We start from the raw sequence: 23090 nt of genomic DNA, 5'->3' as shown, positions 1-23090 counted from the left end.
TGAAATTATCTTCATATTCTTCAAACGAAAAGATCTCATCAAGTAGCTTTAGTCTCTGTGAGACCCCTTTATGATAAAGTGGCTGTAGTTAAAATTATCTTTGTTAAATATAAAGTATCATGGAATAAGAGGCTTACCTATATCGTTAACTGTTACGCATTTTTTAGTTTATATGGTGCTGGGTAAAAATTAGGCTATTTTATACAGTGCCATTTAGACATGACTATTTACTATAATTTGAAGATAATTAATCACTTGCTTCATGTCATTGCCTACGTAGCTGACTCTAGTACCTATGATTATTTTTAAGTCTGTATTTTCTTTTGAAATGTTGAGATGAGAACCAGTTCTACAAGAGGGTCACTTGTAGTATAATGCTTAGACCAGTGGTCCTATTTGAAGTTACCTCCTTAATGATTTAGAAAATTCAGTGGTAGATTTTACACATGACAAGGGAATGTTTTAGCAAAACAGTTAAGATGTGGTGGTTAAGTAGATTTGAAGACAACAGACTATGATGCTGGTTTAAAAATAGATTTCATAAAAGTTGCTTTAATCTTGTCTAAGGACGTATGACATCCTGCTGATGTGCAGTTGCCCAGTTATCTTACCGCCAAGTTCCATTGAAACACATTCCCCAAGTTGTTGATGACCTCTGAGGTACCGTCCAACTGACATTATGTAAAAATTGTTGATAGCAGTGAGTTTTCAACGCATAAGAATGTGCATTCATTCAAGAATATGTCTTCGTTCCTGACACCTATGTTTCCTGTATTTGTCAAATTTATGCTTATCGAATTATTGTTTGACTAAGGAGTTAAGGCTTTGACATTTGCCTTGCAAGAAAAAAATTGTATTTGCTGACCCTCAAGTTCTCCTTATCAAGGCACCTTTCTCCTTCATCTTTTCCTCCCATCCCATTCTCTATTTTGATGTTTCTGTCTTTGATCAGGTTGTGGATGACTAGAATTGGAATGTGAATTTATGTTTGTAATTATTCAGTTTATAAGTTTTTAAATTGGTTGTCCTACAGAATACTACATAGAAGTAAAATGAATGGTTTTTAAAAAGCAGTATAGCTCTGGTTTTTCATAACCTTGCTTATCATGAACCCTGCCTCATTGATTGTGTCACTTACCGATTTTTTTTTTTTCCCACTCTTCAAGTGTTTATTCCATAATCAGTTAACTGTAGAGGACAGAAACCCAATTGTATATAGGTTGAAAGCAAGAAATATACAATTTCTCACAATATATCCAGTTGTCAACCCAGATAGCTGTCACACCTTTTCCCACCCCACCGTGTACTTTAAATTTTGGGCAGATAAAGAAGATACCCCAAATACTTCTTTCCTTTGTTATGGTCACATGTATGTTTTGATTAACAAAATAATTTTAGGGAAGAAAAGACTTTACCTAACTCACAATAAAAGATATCACCTAACTCAGGCATTGTTTTTCTTCATATTTGGAATTCCTCTAGAATTTCAGAATTTGTACATCAAACACACATGCAAGGCCAGTCTGGTTTATTATTTTAAATAATTTGGGAAAATAGCTAACATTATTTGTTACAAATAATTATAAACAAAATAATGTATAAAGTTTTTTAAGTGAATTAGAGTTTCTGAAGTTAATTCTAACATTCACTTTTCCTCGATCAAGGAGGGATTCAGCATTTCTTAGAACAAAAGAATTGTAGCAGTGTGAAATTTTTGAACCGTGGGCAGCACATCCTGGCAGTACCACTTCCAGTGATGTGACCTTGGTCGAATCATTAATATCCTTTGTGCTTCACTTCCCCCACCTGAAATAGGAGTGATACTAAGATTCCACCACACCCACCACTCCGGGCCTTTTTCAAACTGTGGGCATTGAGGTTTCTGTATATTTGTGCTTTATGATATACATACTAAAAAATTAGTTCATAATTTCAAACAGCTGTTTTACTGCCACAGGCTTCAGTTAAACTTAACGCTTGAGTAATAGTTCTACAGAGTAAAGTTGCAAGAGGATATTCAAAATAAAACTAACAATTACATGTTACAGATATAACAAGAATTTTAAATCTCGTGTGTGTTTATTTCAGAGCAAAGATGGAAAAACCCCACTGCACATGACTGCCCTCCACGGTAGATTCTCCAGATCACAAACCATTATCCAGAGTGGTAAAAAGTATTTCTGTTTGTTTTTTTTCTTAAGTGTAGTAAAAGCATCCACATAATGAATGGTATTGAGGAATTGTCATAGCAGTGTACACATTTTTGACATTTGATATCAGAGCTCATGAAAATCAGATAATGAAGAATTTTAAATGCCATGTACATGTATCTTTTGTAATTATGTTTTTCATTTATTTTTGTATTGTTTCCCTTAGATTATAAATATAATTTCTCTAGCAGTTAGTGTTGGCTTTTTTAAAACATGCTAGATAGAAAACTCTGCCTTTCTACTGCAAACTGTATTATATATTAAGAAACTCGGTTGCATTTCTCTTTTCCCTTCTGACTATCTTGAACTATTTTTAGCATTTTCATTTATTTTCTGAACTTGTATTCTTTTGCATTTGAATTAGTACTAGGCAGGCTAAACTTTTAAATAAAAAGAACTTTTGGGTACATTAAAGCAGTGTTTTCACAAGCCATGTTCCAAGGAACTGTTTATTAGTAGTCCTCAAGACAATAGCTGTTCTGATTTTGCAGGGAAAGGGTAGGAATAAGCTCATGATCAAATAATTCATAAAGTATTGCATGCTGTCTTCTTGGTGACACAGAGTGTGCACATTAAAGCCTTGGAAAGTCTCACTCTAAAGAAATGTGTTTGATTTTGTTTAAATACAGTGGTTTCCAAACTTATTGGACGCCCAGAACCCTTTTGTAATTTTTAAATCTGTTAAAATCTTATGCTTAGTTCACAAAATTGCTTTAAGTGTGAAATCTGTAACCCCAGTGCCTGGCCCAGTAAATGTGCTGTGGATGAAATCTGTGGTTAAATTGTTATACCCATTAGTTTGTGCTTGAATTGCATTTTATATCACTTTCCATGTAATGGATTTGACTTGATCGTTACATAGTTCAGTGTCTGATAGTATGTCCTTTATTGCAGGAGCAGTAATCGACTGTGAGGATAAGAATGGCAACACCCCTTTGCACATAGCAGCGAGGTACGGCCATGAGCTGCTAATCAACACTCTAATTACAAGTGGTGCTGACACTGCAAAGTAAGTACTTCCCAAGGTGTTGATGCCTTGTCAGGGAAACGTGGATTTTGTCCTCAATGTAGTACTAATTGCTTGAGCTTTTTCCTCTTTGTATTGGCGATGTAATAGAATAGAATGTTTAATGTGATTTCATTGGTAAACCAGCATAGGGTATTTTTATATTTTTTTACCCCAGTTCTTTCTAGATTATGAGTAACATATTAAAGTTTCCATGTAAGATTTTGTTTGAAAGATGGATTCTCTTGCATGCTCTGCAGAAAGAAACACCCTACTTTTAAATTGACGTTTATCATTCTTATGTATGTTTTTAAATTTTTATTACCTTTTTATATGTTTATTAACATGTTTTAAATCTTCTATTAAACTTTCTGTAAATGGTATGCTACTGTACACTTTTTTAAACTTTTTTTTTTTTTACATGAAGTTGTTGGTTTAGCCATGTAGATACAAATTTGGGCTTTTTTTTCTCATCTCTATATGTAACTCTAGTTCATTCATTTTATAAAATTTAATTCTGTTGTAAAGATTTCACAATTTATTCATTCTCATTTACAAACACAAGTTGCTTCCAAGTTTTTACTATTACAAAAGTTACTGCAGTGAACATTCTTAAACATTTTGCCTTGTGGTAATGATTCTCAACATCGGGGCAGGGGGAATGGGTTTTGCTCCTGAGGCAAATGTCTAGAGACATTTTGGTTGTCATCATTTGGGGAGGAGAGTGTTAACTGTCATGCAGTGTGGGTAGAGACCGGGGGCGCTGATGGCCTCTACAGGCACAGGATAACCCAGCCCCCAGCCCCACAGAAAATCCACAGTGACAGTAGTGCTGAGGTGGAAAAGGCCTGCTCTAAGAGGAGAGTAGCTGGATAAGTTAAGTATTGAATAGTTTCTTTTTACTTTATTTAAGTGATTGCATTGTGATGAGGACACTGTCCTGTTCACTTTAGGCGTGGCATACATGGAATGTTCCCCCTCCATTTGGCAGCCTTAAGTGGTTTTTCCGATTGCTGTAGGAAACTTCTTTCTTCTGGTAAGTGGAACCTTCACAGACAGATTATCCCCTTTTACCTCCCCAAACCGCCCCCCGCCATCTCCCATTTTAATACAGTCTCTTTATCCTGCTTTTCCAGAATCACATGTAGATAAGTCCATGTGTGGATCATTTATTAACCCCTCTTAGAATATGTTGGACCCTTTAATTTTAAGATTTGATTTTCTCTTCAGCTCTGGGAAAGGTTTTGTTTTTCCAGTGATTTCCTCCTCTCTCTCTTAGTTGGGGAATGGGGTGTGGAATATTTCTAGAGCAGTCCCTTTGTGTCTAGAAGTAAAATATCTTCATTTGCATGCTTCCTTTTTAAGAGCCAATGGCCAGTTTACAATATCTTCTAGGTTTGTGAAATTATTTATGCCATATCTAATTACTGTCTTAAAATACCACATAGTCAGTTTGAAGCAAAACAGGATCAATAGCTTTCTATAAATATTACTACAAAATTATGATCCTTATTAAATGCATAGAATTATGAAATATGTAAGATTTAATTTTTAATGATATTCTATTTCTTAGCGTGTTAGGAAAGTTGAACAGATTTTGTATATTAATACTCTCAATTGCTGAAAGAATTATGGGAAAGTTTCAGTGAAAATTAACATATTGTGAGACAGACACTTCTGAGTTTTTCTTAATGATATCTTTTAAGTGAGGTAATTGTGTTTTGAATGTTTTAAGTGTATGTGTGTCCACAAGTAATCACATACCCATTTATCTGTGAAGGAGAATTCTAAAAACCTCTTCTCAGTATTAATCTGCAAGTATCAAAGCACCTATGGCTTTAAAAAAAAAGTTTTATTAAGAAATAATTCATGTATCATACAATTCACCTGTTTAAAATTTACAATTCAGTGTTTTTTTAAAGTATATTCACACAGGTATGTAACCATGACTACAATGGGTTTTAGAACATTTTCATCCCCCGCCCCCAAAAAAAAAACCCCTCATTTTCAGTCAGTTCCCCATTTCCTCCCTCCCCCCAGCCCTAAGCAGTCATTAATCTACTTTCCACCTCTGTAAATTTACCTGTTCTGGACAGTTCATAGAAATGGAATCACCCAAGATGTGGTTTTGTGACTGATTTTTTTTCACTTAGAAATGTTCTGAACGGTCATCCAGTGTTATAAACATGTATCGGTACTTTATTTCTTTTTATTGCTGAATAATATTCCATTGTATCCTATGACTTTTAAACAAGTACTCTAGCATTTGTTCTAAAACCCCCAATCCTTTAGTGGTAATTTTTTTTAAAATACTGTACATTATTAATCTATTTTCAATTAATTTTTACCTATTTGTAATTCATAGTTTTGTTTAAGATTGGGGGTGTGTGATTTTTTTTTACATTTTTTTAATGTAATACTCTAATATAAAGTAACTTACCTATACTATTATATAAGATGTATTCATTCTTGTAGGATTTGATATAGATACCCCAGATGATTTTGGCAGGACCTGTCTACATGCAGCTGCAGCTGGAGGGTATGTTAACAAAATTTTTACTTTTTTTAAGAAAAAGGTAGTTGATCGTGGCAGGGTTTTTTTTGTTTCATAAAATATAAATCATAGTGTTTTATTCACTCTGCCCTCATTTGAAAACATGCTTTTATACTTATTTAAACCTACCGATTTCATTATAATTACAATTTCATTACAATTACATCTTCTCAATGTATTTTTCCTGGGTAGGAATTTGGAGTGCCTAAACCTTCTGCTGAACACTGGTGCAGACTTCAACAAAAAGGATAAATTTGGAAGGTAGGGTGTGGTACAGTTCCTCTGTAGAGCCTACTTAATGTTATTTACTTAATGACTTTCTTGACCTTCTATTGTGGCTTCTGAGAGTTAACTGAATAATTCTTCGTCTTTTGCGTTGTGATCATGATTCTTTGAGAGGCCCCAATAAGTAGATAACTTCTGAATATTCATTCTCACCCACAGCCTTCTTCCAGCTGGGCCCCTGCCATAGCCCCAGGCTACCAGCCACAGCTTTACTTTATAAGCACTTCTATACCTCTTGTGATGTCATTCCTCCTCCTCCTCCCATAATTATAGCCATGAAAATATAAAACCACATGGTACCTATGCTCCCTCAAAAAACTCACAAGAGCTGGAGCTCAGTGGTAGTTCTCCATTCCTTCAAGTCATTCTTTTGTTAGAGACTCTGCTGCCTATATTTGGTTCCAGAGCACTAGAAAGAGGGAGGAAACAGGTTACAAATTTATGTGTAATTTTTCTTTCTCCTCTTCTCTAACTCTCTGCACACACCCTGAGCGTGACCCACAGGAAAGCACCTGTGAATGCAGAGTCCCTTTGTAGTCACCCAGCCAATCTGGCAGTCTCACTGTTCAGCCCAGGCCTCATTGTTACTTGCATCTGTGATTGCAGTACTTAAAGCCACCATGATCTATCTACTAAGTTACTTAGAGTAGGAATTGACCCAGAGTCTGTTAGAACCACATAGGAAAGGACAGAATGCAATTTGAAAAATAGAGGTGAGCATGCTGTAGTGTGTACAGAAATCTAAATATAATGTACACATGAGACTTATAATGTTATAAACTAGTGTTACCTCAATTAAAAAAGAAATAAAGGTGGCAATATGAGCAAAATTGTGTATCAGGAGTTTGAGAATTTTATCAGAGTATATGACAAGAGAGGGTGTGTGTGAATCTGTGTCAGTGCATGGGATTGGGCCAGTGCACAGTAGAATTACGTGTGGTAGGGAATCAGAAGTGCATATAAGAAAAGAAAAGGAAAAACGACTATCTGACCCCATAATTATTTTGAGGAACAGACTGTTCTTATAAGCCTGCTAATTGAAGGAACTAATGACCCACAAAATCAAAAATCACTTTGTTTGACTTTGGCGTGCAGTATTTTTATAGCTAATTTATTTTTATAAGTGTACTTTAATCCAGCATATATTGGTTACTTTGTAGCACTTGATGCATTCTGTACTACAATTAGGGCACATTCTGAGTTTAGAAGCTTGAAAGTAATTCAGGGTTAATTGCATTTTCAAAAATACTATTACTATATTATACTATTATCCAATAAAGTAAAATAATGCTTCACTGTCATTTCACCAGGTAAATATTTTAGAAAAAATTATACCATGAAGACTCTGGACTAAATTTACCTTCACTTGTCTGTTTTCTTCTTCTTCTGTTTTTTTTTTTTTTTTTTAATGAAAGGTCATGGATCATCATAGTTTTGTAATCTAAAGACAGAAACTCCTAAATTTAGTAACATTCTTTTTCATTTCAGTAACTGAGAAGAAATAAGCTACAAATATTCCATCTCTAGAAATTAACAGTTTAGAGTAAACTCTTCAAAATGATGAACAGTCTTCAAAACTATGCATTTTTTGCTTGAGGAATCTGATATTACTGTGCAGCTCTACCATATAGTTGATATAACAGCATTCTTTTTAATGCTTCTGTATTTTTCTTACTCTTTATTCCTCTACTGAGACAGGAACAGAAGCTGCTACCTATGAAACATCTCTATTAGTATAGGGGAAGCTTTGTTAAAATGAAAGTTTTCTCAGATTGCTAATGGCATTAGGGAGGAAAAAAAATAAGTTTTCAAGTTTTGGAGCAGAATATGAAGGATATCTGTAATTCACTCAAAAGACTGGAATTGTTACTGTCTGGGGACCATGAAATGATTTAATTGTGTTCCTATCTTATTTTGTATTCTTAGAGGCTCTTTGCCATCTTAGTTTCTCCTCCAAGCTTTCTGCCTGGCCCTCCGAAAGACTTAGGTATATGGCAGAAATCAATCTCAGGCTTTCTATAAATATTTATAACTGGGTGGATCAACTGTGCTCTTGTTTACTGGTTTCTGTCCCTGACTTTTTTTTTTTTAATTAACTTGGGCAAAAAGATCTCCACTGCACTATGCTGCTGCCAACTGCAACTACCAGTGCCTGTTTGCTCTTGTGGGCTCAGGAGCAAGCGTGAATGACCTTGATGAAAGAGGATGCACACCCTTGCACTATGCAGCTACGTCAGACACAGATGGCAAGTAAGTATCATATGGTGAGAATGGAGGATTGTTTCTATCTGGCAGTTTTTATAGCAAATTTATATTTCCTTTTTTGTACTTTTTATTATTGATTATCTTTCCCTGATGCTCTAGTAGGGAAAATAAGTTGTTTTCATAATTATTCCTAGTCATCGTTATTACCACCTACTTCTACTCAGCAACCTGCATTATGAACTAATCAGGTAGAAGAAAGATAAAGGTCCCTTTTCGTCCTCCCTTCCAAAAACACATCTTAATATCTATCACCTCCATGTTTTTTCCACCTGGCTTCTTAGAGGCAGCAGTCTTGAGTATATCATAGGGAAAGGGAAAGGCAAGAGGTACACAGACAATGCCATCAGAAGATTGAGCAGAGATTGGAATACCAGTATTCTTCAGAGGTAGAAAGTTCATATTTCCAAGGGATCCCTGTAAATTGGTATTCAAATAGGGAATAATTGAACTGGCAGAATCTGGCCACATAGTTGGTACTAAATAGTGCTTAAATAAGTAAATTATATAGATAATGGAGTAGTGAATAAATGTTGTCCAAAAATGACTTAATAAAAACAAAAGAATGAGAGATTTAGAAATTTTCATAATTAATGTTCACCCAAAGATGATCAGACCCATTTATAGTACCTTAATGTATATTGCCTTCTTGGAAGAAAATGAACTCATTAGAGACAGAGAAGAAATCTTCAATGTCTGTGGTATTCCCCATGAGTCTGGGTCAGTGAAGGGTAGGAAAAACAAATAATGGTTTCTGGGGAAAGATTTTATAAAATATACTTCAAGGAAGTTGCATTTAACATAGAACTATTTCCTTGGTTTTTAATGTTTACTTTTTTACCTTCAAAATAAAAAGCATAATTTGATGGTATTACTCACAAATATTAATTTATTATAAATTCTGTAACTAATTTCAAAGCCATTTCTGTAAGTAACACTTTGTTATGCTGGATTTGTGGCTAAAATCCTAATCTTGAAAGCATTAGTAAAGTATACTATCAGCCCTTTGTATCTACTGGTTTTGCATCTGCAGATTCGGAGGGTCGACTGTATTTATTGTAGGGCTGTGTTCATTTTTTATAAGGGACTTGAGGGTCCAAGTCTACGGTCTTTGGTATCCTCGAGTACTCTTGGCATCAGTCCCCCTTAGATACCGAAGGATGACCGTATTTTCTGTTTGGAGGAGTATATCACTTTATACAATTTCATATATAGCAGAATAGTTAGATATAGATAGGTTTGGGGAGAAGCCAAATTATTTGAAGTATGTTTTTGGATAGTAGAGCTTTAAAGAAAATCTCTGATAGAGACTTTGTAAATCAGAAAATATTTTGGTAAACTTGGGTAAGTAGATTGTCCTCTGATTTATAAATTTTGTAATTTCAGGATTTGATTTATAGATTTTCCTAAAATAGATTATACCCAAAATGACTATCACCATCAGAAGTCCTTTACCAGTGTTCCCATAAACCGTTTATTGGGTACTGCCCAGCATGATCTAAGTAAATTCCACTGAGTTCATGTACACACAGACAGAGATTACCCCATCGTCCTCCTGCCCTTATACAATTACATTAAACCTGAATTCTTACGCAGGAACAAAAGAATAACAATGTTCAACCTATAGTGTTTGAGATTTGTGGTTTTATTTTAAGCCAGTCTACTTTTTCTTTAGAAGTATACTTAGTACTAAAGTGAATTAAATTGTTAGTTTTCTCACCTAATATAAACTGTTTTGAGCAATAGTCTAGAGCAGGGATCCCTAAACCCTGGGCTGTGAACTGGTACTGGTCCGCGGCCTGTTAGGAGCCAGGCCGCAGAGCAGGAGGTGAGTGGCGAGCGAGCGAAGCTTCATCTGCTGCTCCCCATCGCTCGCATTACCGCCTGAACCATCCCCCTACCCCGCCCGCCCCCCCCCACCCCCGTTCCGTGGAAAAATTGTCTTTCGCAAAACCGGTCCCTGGTGCCAAAAAGGTTGGGGACCGCTTGTCTAGAGATATTTATTACTTAAACACTTAATTCTCAGTATCTCCACAAGCAACCTGATGTACCAGAAAGAACATGAGCTTTATCCAAAAGACCCGGCTGAAATCATGGGGGCTTCATATTATACCTCTTTGAGCCTGAGCAAGTAATTGTTAGGCAAAATCTTCTTTATCTGTAAAATTAGAATGAAGCGTACTTCTTAGAATTGTGGGGAAAACTGAGGGCATGTGTATAAAAGAATCTAGCACTGTTTTTTGGAGCCTCTTTCTTACCTTTGAAGGATCAAAGTCCCAGAGGTCTTGTCTGATGCCATCACTTATAGACTCAGTGATTTGTTCCCTGGGAATCTTCTGGAAACTATTCACTACAGTAACCATTTTAGGATACCAGAGGCATCCTTTCAGTAAGTGATTGTTTTGGAGGCTTAAATAGTAGAATTAAAGAGTTGGTTTATTTTTCTGAACTCCAAGGATTTAATTCCCAGGAATAGGTTGGATAACAAGAGAATCTGGAATAATTCTTTCTGCTGCCAAAGCCAGAGTGAAATATTTTCTAAAAGAAGAAAGAAATTCCCCATGACTTCAAATACTGTTATTCAGTAATGTGTGTTTGTTGGTTTGTTTCTTTAATGATTGTTTAATAATGTCCTGTCAGCATCCCCAGGGAAAGTTGTATATACTTTGGGATTTTTGACACTCTGCCACTGGTTTTCTGCTGTTCAGAAGTGACATAAGTAATTACAATTCTACTCTGCCTTGTGTGCCTGTCTTTACTTTCAGTAAATGTTGGAAAAATACATGAAATCGTTCCTCCTCATTCTCCTCATCCTGCTAGTCGCCCCCATCATCCTGATGCCTACATTCACTATAGACAGTCATGACTCGGCAAACAAATATACAGTTATTTTCACGGGAGAAACATACTAAATGTATTAAATATTAACAAATAAAGTTCTCTTTGCCATTTGAAGAAAAATAGGACTGGCTATGAGCATGATGGTGAGGACCTACCCCAAGCCTGTGTGGTGTGTATAAGAGAAGGGGAAGGCTGGGGTTATTTATTGTGATTACATATAAGGAAGAAATCCTCCTCATGCCTTTTCTTCTGTGATAACTACCATTAACAGAAGTATTTCTATATGTTTATGTAGATCATTTCACATCCCTCACAGTGTAATCAGAGTTATGGACCTGGTAAATGTCTGTCCATAGGCTTTTCTGTGTTCATATGGTTATATATACATGTGTTTATGAATGCATAGATATATTTCACCAAGATACACTTTTATGGAGATAGATGTTAACAAAAATGGGATCATATTTTGACTTCTAATAGCATTGTTTATTTTTGTCTGTTTTGAACTTTATGTAAATGGAATCATACAGTCTTTTGCTTGGAACTTTTATAATCCTTAGGTTTATTCCTAAGTATTTGATATTTTCATTGCCAAAATAAATCTATCTTTAAATTTCCTTTGTTGTGAAATAGAGAAATATATTTGACTTTTGTATACAACTTTGCATTCAGCAGCCTTGCTAAACCTGTTTTATGTATGCGTGTAAGACAGAACTGGGTTTGATTCTGGCTCTGCCACTTGCTGTGAGACCTTGGGCAGGTTACTTAACCTCTCTGCACGTTTCATCTGTCAAGTGGGAATAATAGTCTGACCTTAACTCATAGCCATATGAGGTACAGAATATCTGAATTGCTTAGAACGATACCTGACACATTGTAATCTTCCTGTAAGGATTAGTTGTATTTTTTTAAGCTATGCTTAATATCTTTTTTGGTCAGTCAGACACTATTGTATACCGTGATGGGGGAGAGTAGAGTTAGGAGGGCCTCTGGTGACAATGCCACATCCTCTGCCCTGGGCCGAGTGATACTCTCCCAGGGCTCTGACCAGCCGTGGGACACATGGATTTGACTCAGTCTGAACTTGCACCAGAAAAAGTGGTAGGAGTTCATGGGTGGTAGGGGAAGAGTAGGAGAAGTTTAAATAGTTTGAAAATCACTCTGATTTGAATTACATGCTTAATTGGGATGAGGATACTTAATTTGTCTAACAAATGAAGAAAACAAAATATTTAACAGTAAGTTTGGTTTATTACTTAGGTATTTAGCCATAAATATTCCTCCAGATTTTGCATACATGGTTTATTTTAGGGAAATAAGAGAAATTATAGAAAATCCTCGTTTCTTAATTTTCTGCGTTTTATAAAATGAGCGTGTGTTAACTTTACAATGAGCAAAAAAATTTAGGATTGACTCTCTCCCCTTCACCTCATTTGCAAATCAAAAGTGAGGTTCAGATTTTCAAGATCAAGCAATTTTGTAGTTCAGTATTTTATAAACACCCAGGTCAAAGTGTCACTAACTCATTAACCCCTGTGCTAAAGCATTTGTAGCATAGAAAGAACACTTGAAGAGAAGACCCAAGGCGTAGTCCTTGCTTTGCCATATTCTAGCCAGAAGATTGGGAGCAAGTCATTTAATTTTCCTGAATGTCAGTAATTTTTTTCATTTGTTAAAGGTAATGCTTACAAAGTAGTCATGAAAATTCATATTGCTTAGCAAAATTTGAAAGGTGTGGCAATAGAAGTAATTTTATAATTATAAATCAACTCTTAGTCTTTGTTATAGGAGACCAATCATCTAGTAATATGAAGGTAGACAAAGAAATAATATGATTTGATAAGAACTACTGCATGTATTATGGTTGAATTATTTCAAACCATTTAATGTTGTATACTTGCAACTAGTAAATATAAGTAGTGCTTTGAGACTTGCTCTCCTACTTCAGAAGGTAAACATGAACTTACCTACTTGTTTTGCTTTCCTTAAATAAGTCAGTTTTTTTTTTCCCCCAGTACTCATGTATCAGCAAGTTATCTTAAAATAGTTTGTTCCACTGATAGAATCTGTCTTGTATTCAGGTCTCAGTAGGGAGAACTATTTCTGTTTTATCATTCACATCTAGAGAACTTGATTAAAGGTAAAAAGATATTCCCTTGGGTGAAATGTTTCTGCCTTTAAAGCAGTGAGACTGTCCTTCCAGGCCAGCAGGTCTTTCCTTCATCCCAGTGAGGATTGACCTGTGAGCTGGGTACCTAGGAAGACTGTGTACAGAGTCTACACACTGCCTGAAATACTTCCTGGCGTGCCCTCAGAGCTAGTTTAGGAATACCGAGAAACACCAGGCTTGTTCCTTAGAGTCAGATTCGGGTGATGTTGTTGTTTCATCATAGTGATATGCAGTTGATCATAATTTTCACTGCATATAAATATCAAAATCCCGCTTAAAAGGATGAACATTTGCTACCATTAAGGATATTATAATAAATGTAGATTCTGTAAGTAATTCCTAAGAGATCTAAAGTACTTTAAGCAATTAGCATTAAAGAAATAAGGGTTGGCATTGCAAAGAATGGTCCTCATACATATATGATAGAGTTACTGGGTGATCAGTTACATCGCTCCATTGTTCCTTTCCACTTGTTCTTATAACTTCAGTATGCTTTTGGAAACTTGACAAGCAGTATTTGATTATAGATTTCCCCCCCTAGTGGTGGAGTTAGTATTTAGTTAGACACACTGCAATATTAGACAAATTATCACTGAATAATTATGGACTTGGAATTTGAACATGAATGGATTTTAGATTATTTAGTTGAATTCCTACTCCCATCTATCAAATGAATAAACAGAAGCCATTTCACCATAAAGGTGAAATGATTTGCCCAAGATTGCTGGTATCAAACTAACTCTAGCGATAAATCTTTTAATTTCTAATTCAGTACTCTTTTTTTTTTTTTGCTGCCATAACATTTATCAGAATTATAACAAATTGTGAACTTTATAGTCCTTTTATTTAAAAAAAATTTTTTTAACATCTTTATTGGAGTATAATTGCTTTACAATGGTGTGTTAGTTTCTGCTCTATAACAAAGTGAATCAGCTATACGTATATATATATATCCCCATATCTCTTCCCTCTTGCGTCTCCCTCCCACCCTCCCTATCCCACCCCTCTAAGTGGTCGCAAAGCACCGAGCTGATCTCCCTGTGCTGTGCGGCTGCTTCCCACTAGCTATGTGTTTTACATTTGGTAGTGTATATATGTCAGTGTTACTCTCTCACTTCGTCCCAGCTTACCCTTCCCCTCCCCCGTGTCCTCAAGTCCATTCTCTATGTCTGTGTCTTTATTCCTGTCCTGCCCCTAGGTTCATCAGAACCAATTTTTTTTAAGATTCCATATATATGTGTTAGCATACGGTATTTGTTTTTCTCTTTCTACGATGAGGTATCACCTCACACCAGTCAGAATGGCCATCATCAAAAAATCTTACAGTTCTTTTAAAATTACTTTCCTCATATTTTAATAGCACAGGAATGAAGTGTATTTCCCATGGGAAGGTCTTTCGTGTTACCTACATACCACTTTTACATTGTTCCCACACTTTTCAGGTCTCTAATGCAAGATCCTTGAATTCTGACCTTGGTTTTGGGAGATATTTTTACATCCTTTCTTGAGCTTCCTAATGAGATATACTAACTATGTATTCCAGAAAGATTGGATGCTCCCCACCACTAAGAGTTTAATCCTGTCAAACGTTGTTTGAGTTGACTAGCTGGTGCCATGAATATAGACTGTGTACGAAACAGTCTTCAGGTATACTGTGCTTGCTGACAGACTGTGGATAAAGAAGATTCTCTTATGAACATTTTGTTTGTACTTTTATGATACTTACAGTCAATATCATTTAAATGACAAATGTATGTAGTGTAGATGTGTTTATGATTTTTACATTACTCAAATGTAAGAAAAATTTCCAGTTTTGAGTTTGTCTCTGTTTTTATCATTGGTTAAAATGCAGGATTTAGAATTATGAATATGTCTTACTATAATAGGTGCCTGGAATACTTATTAAGAAATGATGCAAATCCAGGGATCCGGGACAAGCAAGGATACAATGCAGTTCATTATTCAGCTGCATATGGTCACCGTCTGTGTCTTCAGCTGGTAAGATTCCTGATTTCTTGTGGAAGGACCTATGTAAGTTTATATTCTAATAATGTAATGACAGAATAAATGGATCAAGAAACAAACGCCTTTTAACATTTTTAGAATCCCTATCCCTCCTAAATTCATACTTGCCTCACTAAGCTTTCTCTCATTCCCTGTTCCCTTTCACAGAGAAAGGAGGAAATTAGATCTCTGGAGAGGGCTCCCTTAGAGCCCCCCATGTCCATGGAGCATTCACTGCCCCTGCCCCTTTAAATGTTTTCCAGAATGTTTTAAAGAACTGTAACTATGTCATATGTGAGAAATACATGTTCCTGTGAGAGAAAGCTTCCCCCTTTGTATTCAGGAATTCAGAAAGACCCAGTCTTCTGTCAGTCTCTCCTGACAAGGGAGACTCATCTTCTGCAAAGGAACTTTTTATTTCAACTGTGGTCTCATTCCTGAATGTATACACCATTCACCCCACTTTGCCAAACCAAAGGGAGAGTAAAAGACAAGTTAAATGATTCTGAAGTGTGTAGCACATGCTTCACATTAGAGGTTTCTTCATTTAGACCTACTTATAAATTATATTAACATTGCTTCCCTTAAAGGGGAAATAAAATTCAAGGAGGGTGGGTATAAAAGATAGAAAAAAGAGGTTGACATACTTAATATAGCATTTAGAACCCTGCTACAGAAGTAATATTTCCTTAGTTTATTATGGTATCTGTAGACTAAAATCTGAGACCCATGTGTATAGATTTGTGGTCTATTATGTTGTACAGTTGTTTACTTAAAAGACTTCATTTTTGGAGACAAAGGAAGCACAAGTTCAGAATAGAATTTAACAAAGCCCTATGTAAATAGAGACATGTAGTTAACATTTATCTCTACTGTATATGACTGCTTCCTCAACTAAGTATTTTTATTTTAAATTTTATTTCAGATTGCAAGTGAAACTCCTTTAGATGTTGTAAGTATTAATTAGTCAGTTTTCCCCCTAATATTGATTATTTAAATATTTGCTCTCACTAGAGCTGGAGCCTGTCTTACACATTCCTGGGAACAAAGATAGTGACAGAAATCATGTTTGCAGGGGGAGGGAAAGTTCTTACTTGGTGGTAATTAAATGGCATTTCTCTCAAACTCTTAAGTTTATAGCCCTCTCTCAAAGCTCTTAGTATGTGGTCCTTACTGCATTTTCAGCATAATCCATTCCATAAGGTTGCTGAATTTAGTTTTCATAATATAATGGTCTGGGATTTTAAAATTCATATTCAAGTATCAGTTTATACTCTAAAATGGATTTGAACTTGGGGGAGGGGGACCAGGAATAACTGCTGTGATATGTCTAAAAGTACCATTTCTGACACTTAAAATTCTTTTCTTTCTCAGTTAATGGAAACCTCGGGAACAGACATGCTGAGTGATTCAGACAATAGAGCAACAATAAGCCCTTTACACTTGGCTGTGAGTATTGCCTTCACAGCCAACTTGATGGCTCGTTTACTGAAAATGTCTCATATCTGTGTTGACTCAAACTAGTACCCAGAACTTTTGGTCCATATAATGATGATCATGGAGTTAAAACTGTAAGAACTTTCTTAACTCAGAGAATTCTTGAATGTACTTTTGTTTCGTTTGTTTGTTTGTCTTAAAAAAAAAAAAAAGGCCGGGGGGTTTGAGCTTCCCACAAGGTCTGCTCTAAGGAGAGAATATGCCTGAGATGTGAATTTTAAAATGACCCACCCTAGTGGAATGGCTTCTGACTTCTTAAGCAGATGATATAAGAACTGTAATTTCTGTGGTATTTCTACAACTTTTTGCTTACTTTGTGATTTTGGGGTGCTAAGTTTGTGTTCACTGGTCCTTCACTTGCTCATGCTATAGGATTTAACTACATGGTCTGTAATGTTCCTTCTAGCTTCAGATGCCTCTGAATTTTTCCTCTTAATGTCCGTCACTAAGAGAAGATTAGAAGAGAGTGTGACAATTCTTTAAGTCAAATATGGAAATGAATTACCTTAGGAAATTTCAAGCAGAGCCCAATCTAGTTCTTTCTGCGCTGAAAGAAGAATTTATCTTTGAAATAAAGCATGTTGTGGGGAGCTGGGGGACTTTGAGAATCGGGAGAATTGGGTACTGTCACTATTTGTGAGACCTCTGATTTTAAGTATAGTAAAATGCTTATAAGGGTCTCTACTTAGGTTAATGTGTATCACAAGTTCAATGATCCATTTAATTGTTTCTTCTCACATATACTATTATTTTTTATTTTAATATTCTCCTGGCATATTTTCTAACACTGACACATGTACACTGAATTTTCTGCTTTGTCTTTCTCCCCCTTTCTCCCCAGCAGTACTTCCTACCATGCTCTAAATAACTAAGAAGACATGCTGAAGCTTCCTTTTTCCTTGCCCTTTGGGTCTTTGGAAATACTATCTACTCTCCCAGACTTGCATAATAAATAAGTCATCTGGAAGTGCAAAGCTAGCATGGAGAAAATAGCTATTTTACTATGGGTGGCAAGAAATGACGTCTGAGCAGATGACTAGGCAGTTCTTCCTGCATCATTATCATCATTCTTATAATAATAGCGCCTCATCTCTTGAACACTTACTAGGTGCCAGACTAAGCACTTTGCCAAGTTTTTGAATGCATTATCTCAAAAACTTCAGTTTTTTTAACTAGTTATTTTACTCCATGGCTGTTGGGAATAGTGCTGTTATTAACATGGGTGTGCTAAATAGTGTTTTTAAGCTGAAATGGAAACAATTTTGTGATTTCATAATTAGGCTTAATGAAATGTGGTTATACCACCACTCTTGCATTTTGTATCCATCCCTAGGAGGTTTTTCAGAAATTACTGAAGTGATTTTTCTCCTTCCAAACTCTCCCAATCCAGGATGACTTGATGCAGTAAAAACGCGCTGGCTTGAGGACTCAGGAAACTGGCCTTGGTCCTGCCTTCGCACATACTAGGCCTCTAAGCCTCTTGTCCCAGTCCAGTCAGAGCCATCGTGAGGGGAAGATTATTACCCTGTGGCAGATTACCCTGGCTCTAGCCATCCTTATTTTCCCTCTGCTTCTTTTTATACCACCTTCTGCATAGACTGTGCTTCTCACAGTTCATTTTTAATAGCATAATTTTGTTGACCTGGTATTGAGGAACAAGGTTAGATGTGCTCCTCAGACAGTAGAGCTCAGAGATCTCTAGTCACTTTAACTTTGAGGGAGTCAGAAACATCAAGAGGTCAGTAAGGCCCAGAGCAGCTTCACCTCCTGCTGGTACTTTCTGACATTTCCCACAAGAAGTGGCTTTACAGCCCTTTGGTACATTGCGGGCCCCTCTTTCTAGCTAAGTATCTCTTTTTAGAAGCAGGTGACATTTAGCACAAATATGGTAGAATTTTATATTTTTCAATTCCCTAATGAAAAGTTCACATATGATCATTTACAGTTTGCCTATATGTGCTAAGCTGCAGGTCTGAACGGTATCAGAAAATGACTTGTCCCTTAGCTAAAAGGGGTGGCATGAGTGAACCAGAGGAGACATTCCTTCCCCATCAGAACTGTGTCGTTATTGCCTTATGTCCTGCTCAGCATCTAGTCCAATAAGAGTAATAGATGTTCAGTTGACATGTTGGTTTTTGAAATGAATTCTCTGGAAAGCAGACTGTGTAAAGAAGGGGATTTCAGTCGGTCGGGTTTCAGACAAATTTCTCAATCTTCTTGCTCTGCTGTACAGCTAGGACAGTGCATAGCACATGGTAGTTTTTCAAGCAGGGCTCAGTCTAAATATTTTTGAAAAGAAATGTTTATTTTTGAGATAGCACGTTATGGGATGGAGTAGTCATTTTAATTTGAGAAATCATAAGGCTCAAGTACTAGCTGAACTTCAGTTGCAACTGTCTCTGTGATTTAAGCGTAGTAACATTTTCTCGGGGAGTGAAGGGGGGCACTGAACTGTGACGAAGAACACGGGCTTTGGGATCATAGACTTAGAATGAAAGCTTTCATTGAACCCATGTCACACATCATTGAATGTCTGCCATGAACCAGACATTGTATACTCGTGAAAAGATCACCTGTCATTTCAACTTTTATTATTTGTGGAATACCCATTCCCTAACACTGTAGCCTACTAATTGATTATTAGAAAAATTTGTAGGTAACTTTCTTAATTATCAATACAGAAGTTTTAGATTACCTCAAATATAATGATGTGAAGACAAGTTTGCTTACTACTCCCTTTATGTTTTCTAGGGTTTCTAAGAAGTCAGTCTAAATATGTATTTTTTTAATTTACATTTTTATTTATTCCCAGGCCTATCATGGTCACCATCAAGCACTAGAAGTGTTAGTACAGTCTTTGTTAGATCTTGATGTGAGAAACAGTAGTGGAAGAACGCCCTTGGACCTTGCAGCATTTAAGGGCCATGTAGAATGTGTGGATGTTCTCATTAATCAGGGAGCCTCAATCTTAGTCAAAGATTACATTTTGAAGAGAACACCTATACATGCAGCAGGTATGTCAAAGACTATGAATGATTTTATTTACCACTTTCCATCTAATGCTCTTCTTTTTCAATTTCTTGTATATTATACTCCTGGTAATTGTTTTAACAATTTTGACTTTAACAATTCTAATGATTCTACTCTCAGGGAAAAACCAACAGCAAGATTATAATCACTTTAAAAAAATATCTACCTTAGAAATTGGATTTATATAATAGTCTAACTTCTGAAGTACTTTATCAACAACAACAACAAAAAATAACAATTTCTTTTTAACTGCTTTTTGATGGAAATTATTTTGGATTGGTATGTGCTTTCATTTAACAACTGATAAACATTTTACTTACTGTACCAGGGTACTGCATTAAACATTTAATCAGACAGGAATACAGAGTGCCTGCTATGCGAGAACTACTCCATGGAGTGTTTTGTGATGTTGTAGAAAATGCAAAACTACATAACAATGCCACTGTGATGACTCAGTACCCGCTGTGTCACTAGCAGATGCAGATTCACAACTCTCTACAGGAATTACTACAAGGCAGTATTAATTTTAAATAATGAATTCAAGACTGGTATATGTGAAGAAATCCTAGCCAAGTATTGTCTCATCCCCAATAGGCCATCTTCGTATGATTAGATCCATTTCACTTAGTCTGTTTTTATAGGGTGATCCTTAAAGTGGATCCATTTGAATGTAGGTCTGGGACTTTGCTTCTGGTCATTTGGAAAACTTGCATTTTAGAAGACTATAGGTAACACCCACTGTCGCTCCAGAGCAGCCTTTCAGAAACTATCAGATAATCAAGCAGGGCTCAAAGACAAAAATTTTAATAATGGATTAAAAGTCCTAATAAGGATATGTATATAAACTGCTATATGGTAAAAATAAGAAGTTGGGCTTCCCTGGTGGCGCAGTGGTTGAGAATCTGCCTGCCAATGCAGGGGACACGGGTTCGAGCCCTGGTCTGGGAAGATCCCACATGCCGCGGAGCAACTGGGCCCGTGAGCCACAACTACTGAGCCTGAGCGTCTGGAGCCTCTGCTCCGCAACAAGAGAGGCCGTGATAGTGAGAGGCCCGCGCACCGCGATGAAGAGTGGCCCCCACTCGCCGCAACTGGAGAAAGCCCTCACACAGAAACAAAGACCCAACACAGCCAAAAATAAACATAATAAATAAATAATAAATAAAAATTAAAAAAATAAATAAATAAGAAGTCAAAATGCTATCATTTTCTGTTACCTTATTCTGAAAAAGAGTGAAGTTGTATATTATTCTGCAACTTGAAAAATTATATTGTAAGCACATTATTTGCAGAGCTAATTTAAAGCTTTCATGGAGTGTTTGCACTCTTAATAGATAAATATTGAACCAAGACACTAGTAAGTCCCTCAGAAGTGGCTAACCAATGCCATATAATTCATAAGTCCTACCCACTGAAAGAGTTACAGGTTCCTGTTAGCACCCACCTCTTCAATAAGTGCAAGCCTTGGTTAGAACCAAGATGCCTTTCAAATTTGGAGACCTGCTGGGGAGCATCTTACTCTTAAATCATGGAAGGACATTGGTTCTGGATGTGAGCCAGTCCTTTCCCACAGGGATCTTATGCCTGTTGCTTTGGGTGTTGAGCTTAGACGATACGAACACTCATCAGTAGCTGCTGTGTACTGAGTATCCGTGAATCCAGTTTAAGAAAAAAAATGATGGACCAAACAGAATTTCCTTGAAGCATCCCCAAGGATCACATCTAAAATCAGGAAAGAAGGAGGACTTTCAGTATCAGGAATAAAAATATTTCCCAGGCGTCCTCCAGGCTTCGTAACATCTCAGTGGGCAGAACTTGAAACCACTCATTGGCAAAGGAGAAGGGGGTTGATGTGATTGACTTGTCTGATCATGATTTCATCCCTTGGCTGGAGGCAGGCTGCCCTTCCTGACCACACTGGCACCACCAGAGAGCTAAATAAAATGAGCATTTTCTTTCTTGCCTGTTAAATTCAATGAATATTCCAAAATTATATCTAGCAAATGTGGTTTAAGATGGACATTTTCTATTTTATCATTTTATAGATATATAATTGCTGAAATTTTTGAATATCACTTTACAGCAACAAATGGTCATTCGGAATGCTTACGGCTACTAATAGGAAATGCAGAACCACAGAATGCAGTAGATATTCAAGATGGAAATGGACAGTAAGTTTTAATAATTTTTAAAATTAGTTTTAGGATGTTTGTTCATCTTCATACCTTTGCCCCCCTATTTTAGTAAGTCTGTCACAGTGTGTAACTGAGTAACACCAAATACAGTTTTTTAAGTATACTTTAAAGTTGCATCACAGAAAGACATGTTTAGAAGACAGGCCAACACAGTGTACTTTCATGGATGAAGTCTCGGTGGTGACGGAGCTGCTCCTGTTGTTGCCCAGGACTCCGCTGATGCTGTCTGTGCTCAACGGGCACACGGACTGTGTCTACTCCCTGCTGAACAAAGGAGCAAACGTAGATGCCAAAGATAAATGGGGAAGGACGGCACTGCACAGAGGGGTAAGCAGAAGTGTTCTCGCTTCCTTTCTGAAAGTTTTCATGACCTCATTTTACCTAAAACTGAACTAGGCTGTGTTTATATTTTTCTTCATTTAATTTTTACCAAATAATCTTTACTGTTTCTTTCACTATCTTAGTTTTTGAACTCTAATTTTTAACAACCACAAAACACAACTTAATCCAGAGAAGAATAATGTTGGAACAGAATTTTAAAATCTTAGCGGGCTTCCCTGATGGCGCAGTGGTTGGGAATTGCCTGCCAGTGTGGGGGGCACAGGTTTGAGCCCTGGTCTGGGGGGATCCCACGTGCCGCAGAGCAGCTAAGCCCGTGCGCCACAACTGCTGATCAGGCCTGTGCTCTAGAGCCCCCGAGCTACAACTACTGAGCCTGTGTGCCGCGGCTGCTGGGGCCTGGGCGCCTGGGGCCTGTGCTCCACAGTGAGAAGCCCGCGCACTGCAGCGAGGAGTGGCCCCCGCTCACCGTGGCTGGAGGGAGCCTGCGCGCAGCGACGAGGACCCAGCACAGCCAAAAATTAATTAATTAATTAATTTAAAAAAAAAGAATTTTAAAACCCTAAAGCCTTGAGTAGAATTGATGTCAGTTTTACTTTTTTCCATTATCACAACTGTTTTCTTACACATTTTTGTCTTAATTTTTTCACCTTTGAAATATTTTTTTTGTTGAACTAGAAGTCCCATTATTCCTGTT

General features: G+C 36.7%; 1 protein-coding gene across 4 annotated transcripts in view; it reads left to right on the top strand.

Moving 5' to 3' along the window:
• ANKRD28 (ankyrin repeat domain 28) overlaps positions 1-23090 on the top strand; it is a 175858-nt gene that overhangs the window by 136535 nt on the left and 16233 nt on the right. For all 4 annotated transcript variants that reach the window (XM_059920372.1, XM_059920371.1, XM_059920373.1 and 1 more), the window contains 12 exons: positions 2089-2167; positions 3105-3219; positions 4170-4252; positions 5692-5755; positions 5963-6031; positions 8165-8305; positions 15215-15326; positions 16258-16284; positions 16707-16781; positions 19642-19843; positions 21943-22030; positions 22264-22381. In XM_059920372.1, coding sequence (XP_059776355.1) covers positions 2089-2167; positions 3105-3219; positions 4170-4252; positions 5692-5755; positions 5963-6031; positions 8165-8305; positions 15215-15326; positions 16258-16284; positions 16707-16781; positions 19642-19843; positions 21943-22030; positions 22264-22381 — 1173 coding nt within the window. The remainder of the gene's footprint in view (positions 1-2088; positions 2168-3104; positions 3220-4169; positions 4253-5691; positions 5756-5962; positions 6032-8164; positions 8306-15214; positions 15327-16257; positions 16285-16706; positions 16782-19641; positions 19844-21942; positions 22031-22263; positions 22382-23090) is intronic.

Source organism: Balaenoptera ricei, chromosome 4 (assembly GCF_028023285.1).
Source record: "Balaenoptera ricei isolate mBalRic1 chromosome 4, mBalRic1.hap2, whole genome shotgun sequence".
Taxonomy (NCBI): domain Eukaryota; kingdom Metazoa; phylum Chordata; class Mammalia; order Artiodactyla; family Balaenopteridae; genus Balaenoptera; species Balaenoptera ricei.
The sequence above is the reverse complement of the archived record's forward strand: the minus strand, read 5'-3'. Positions and strand labels throughout refer to the sequence as shown.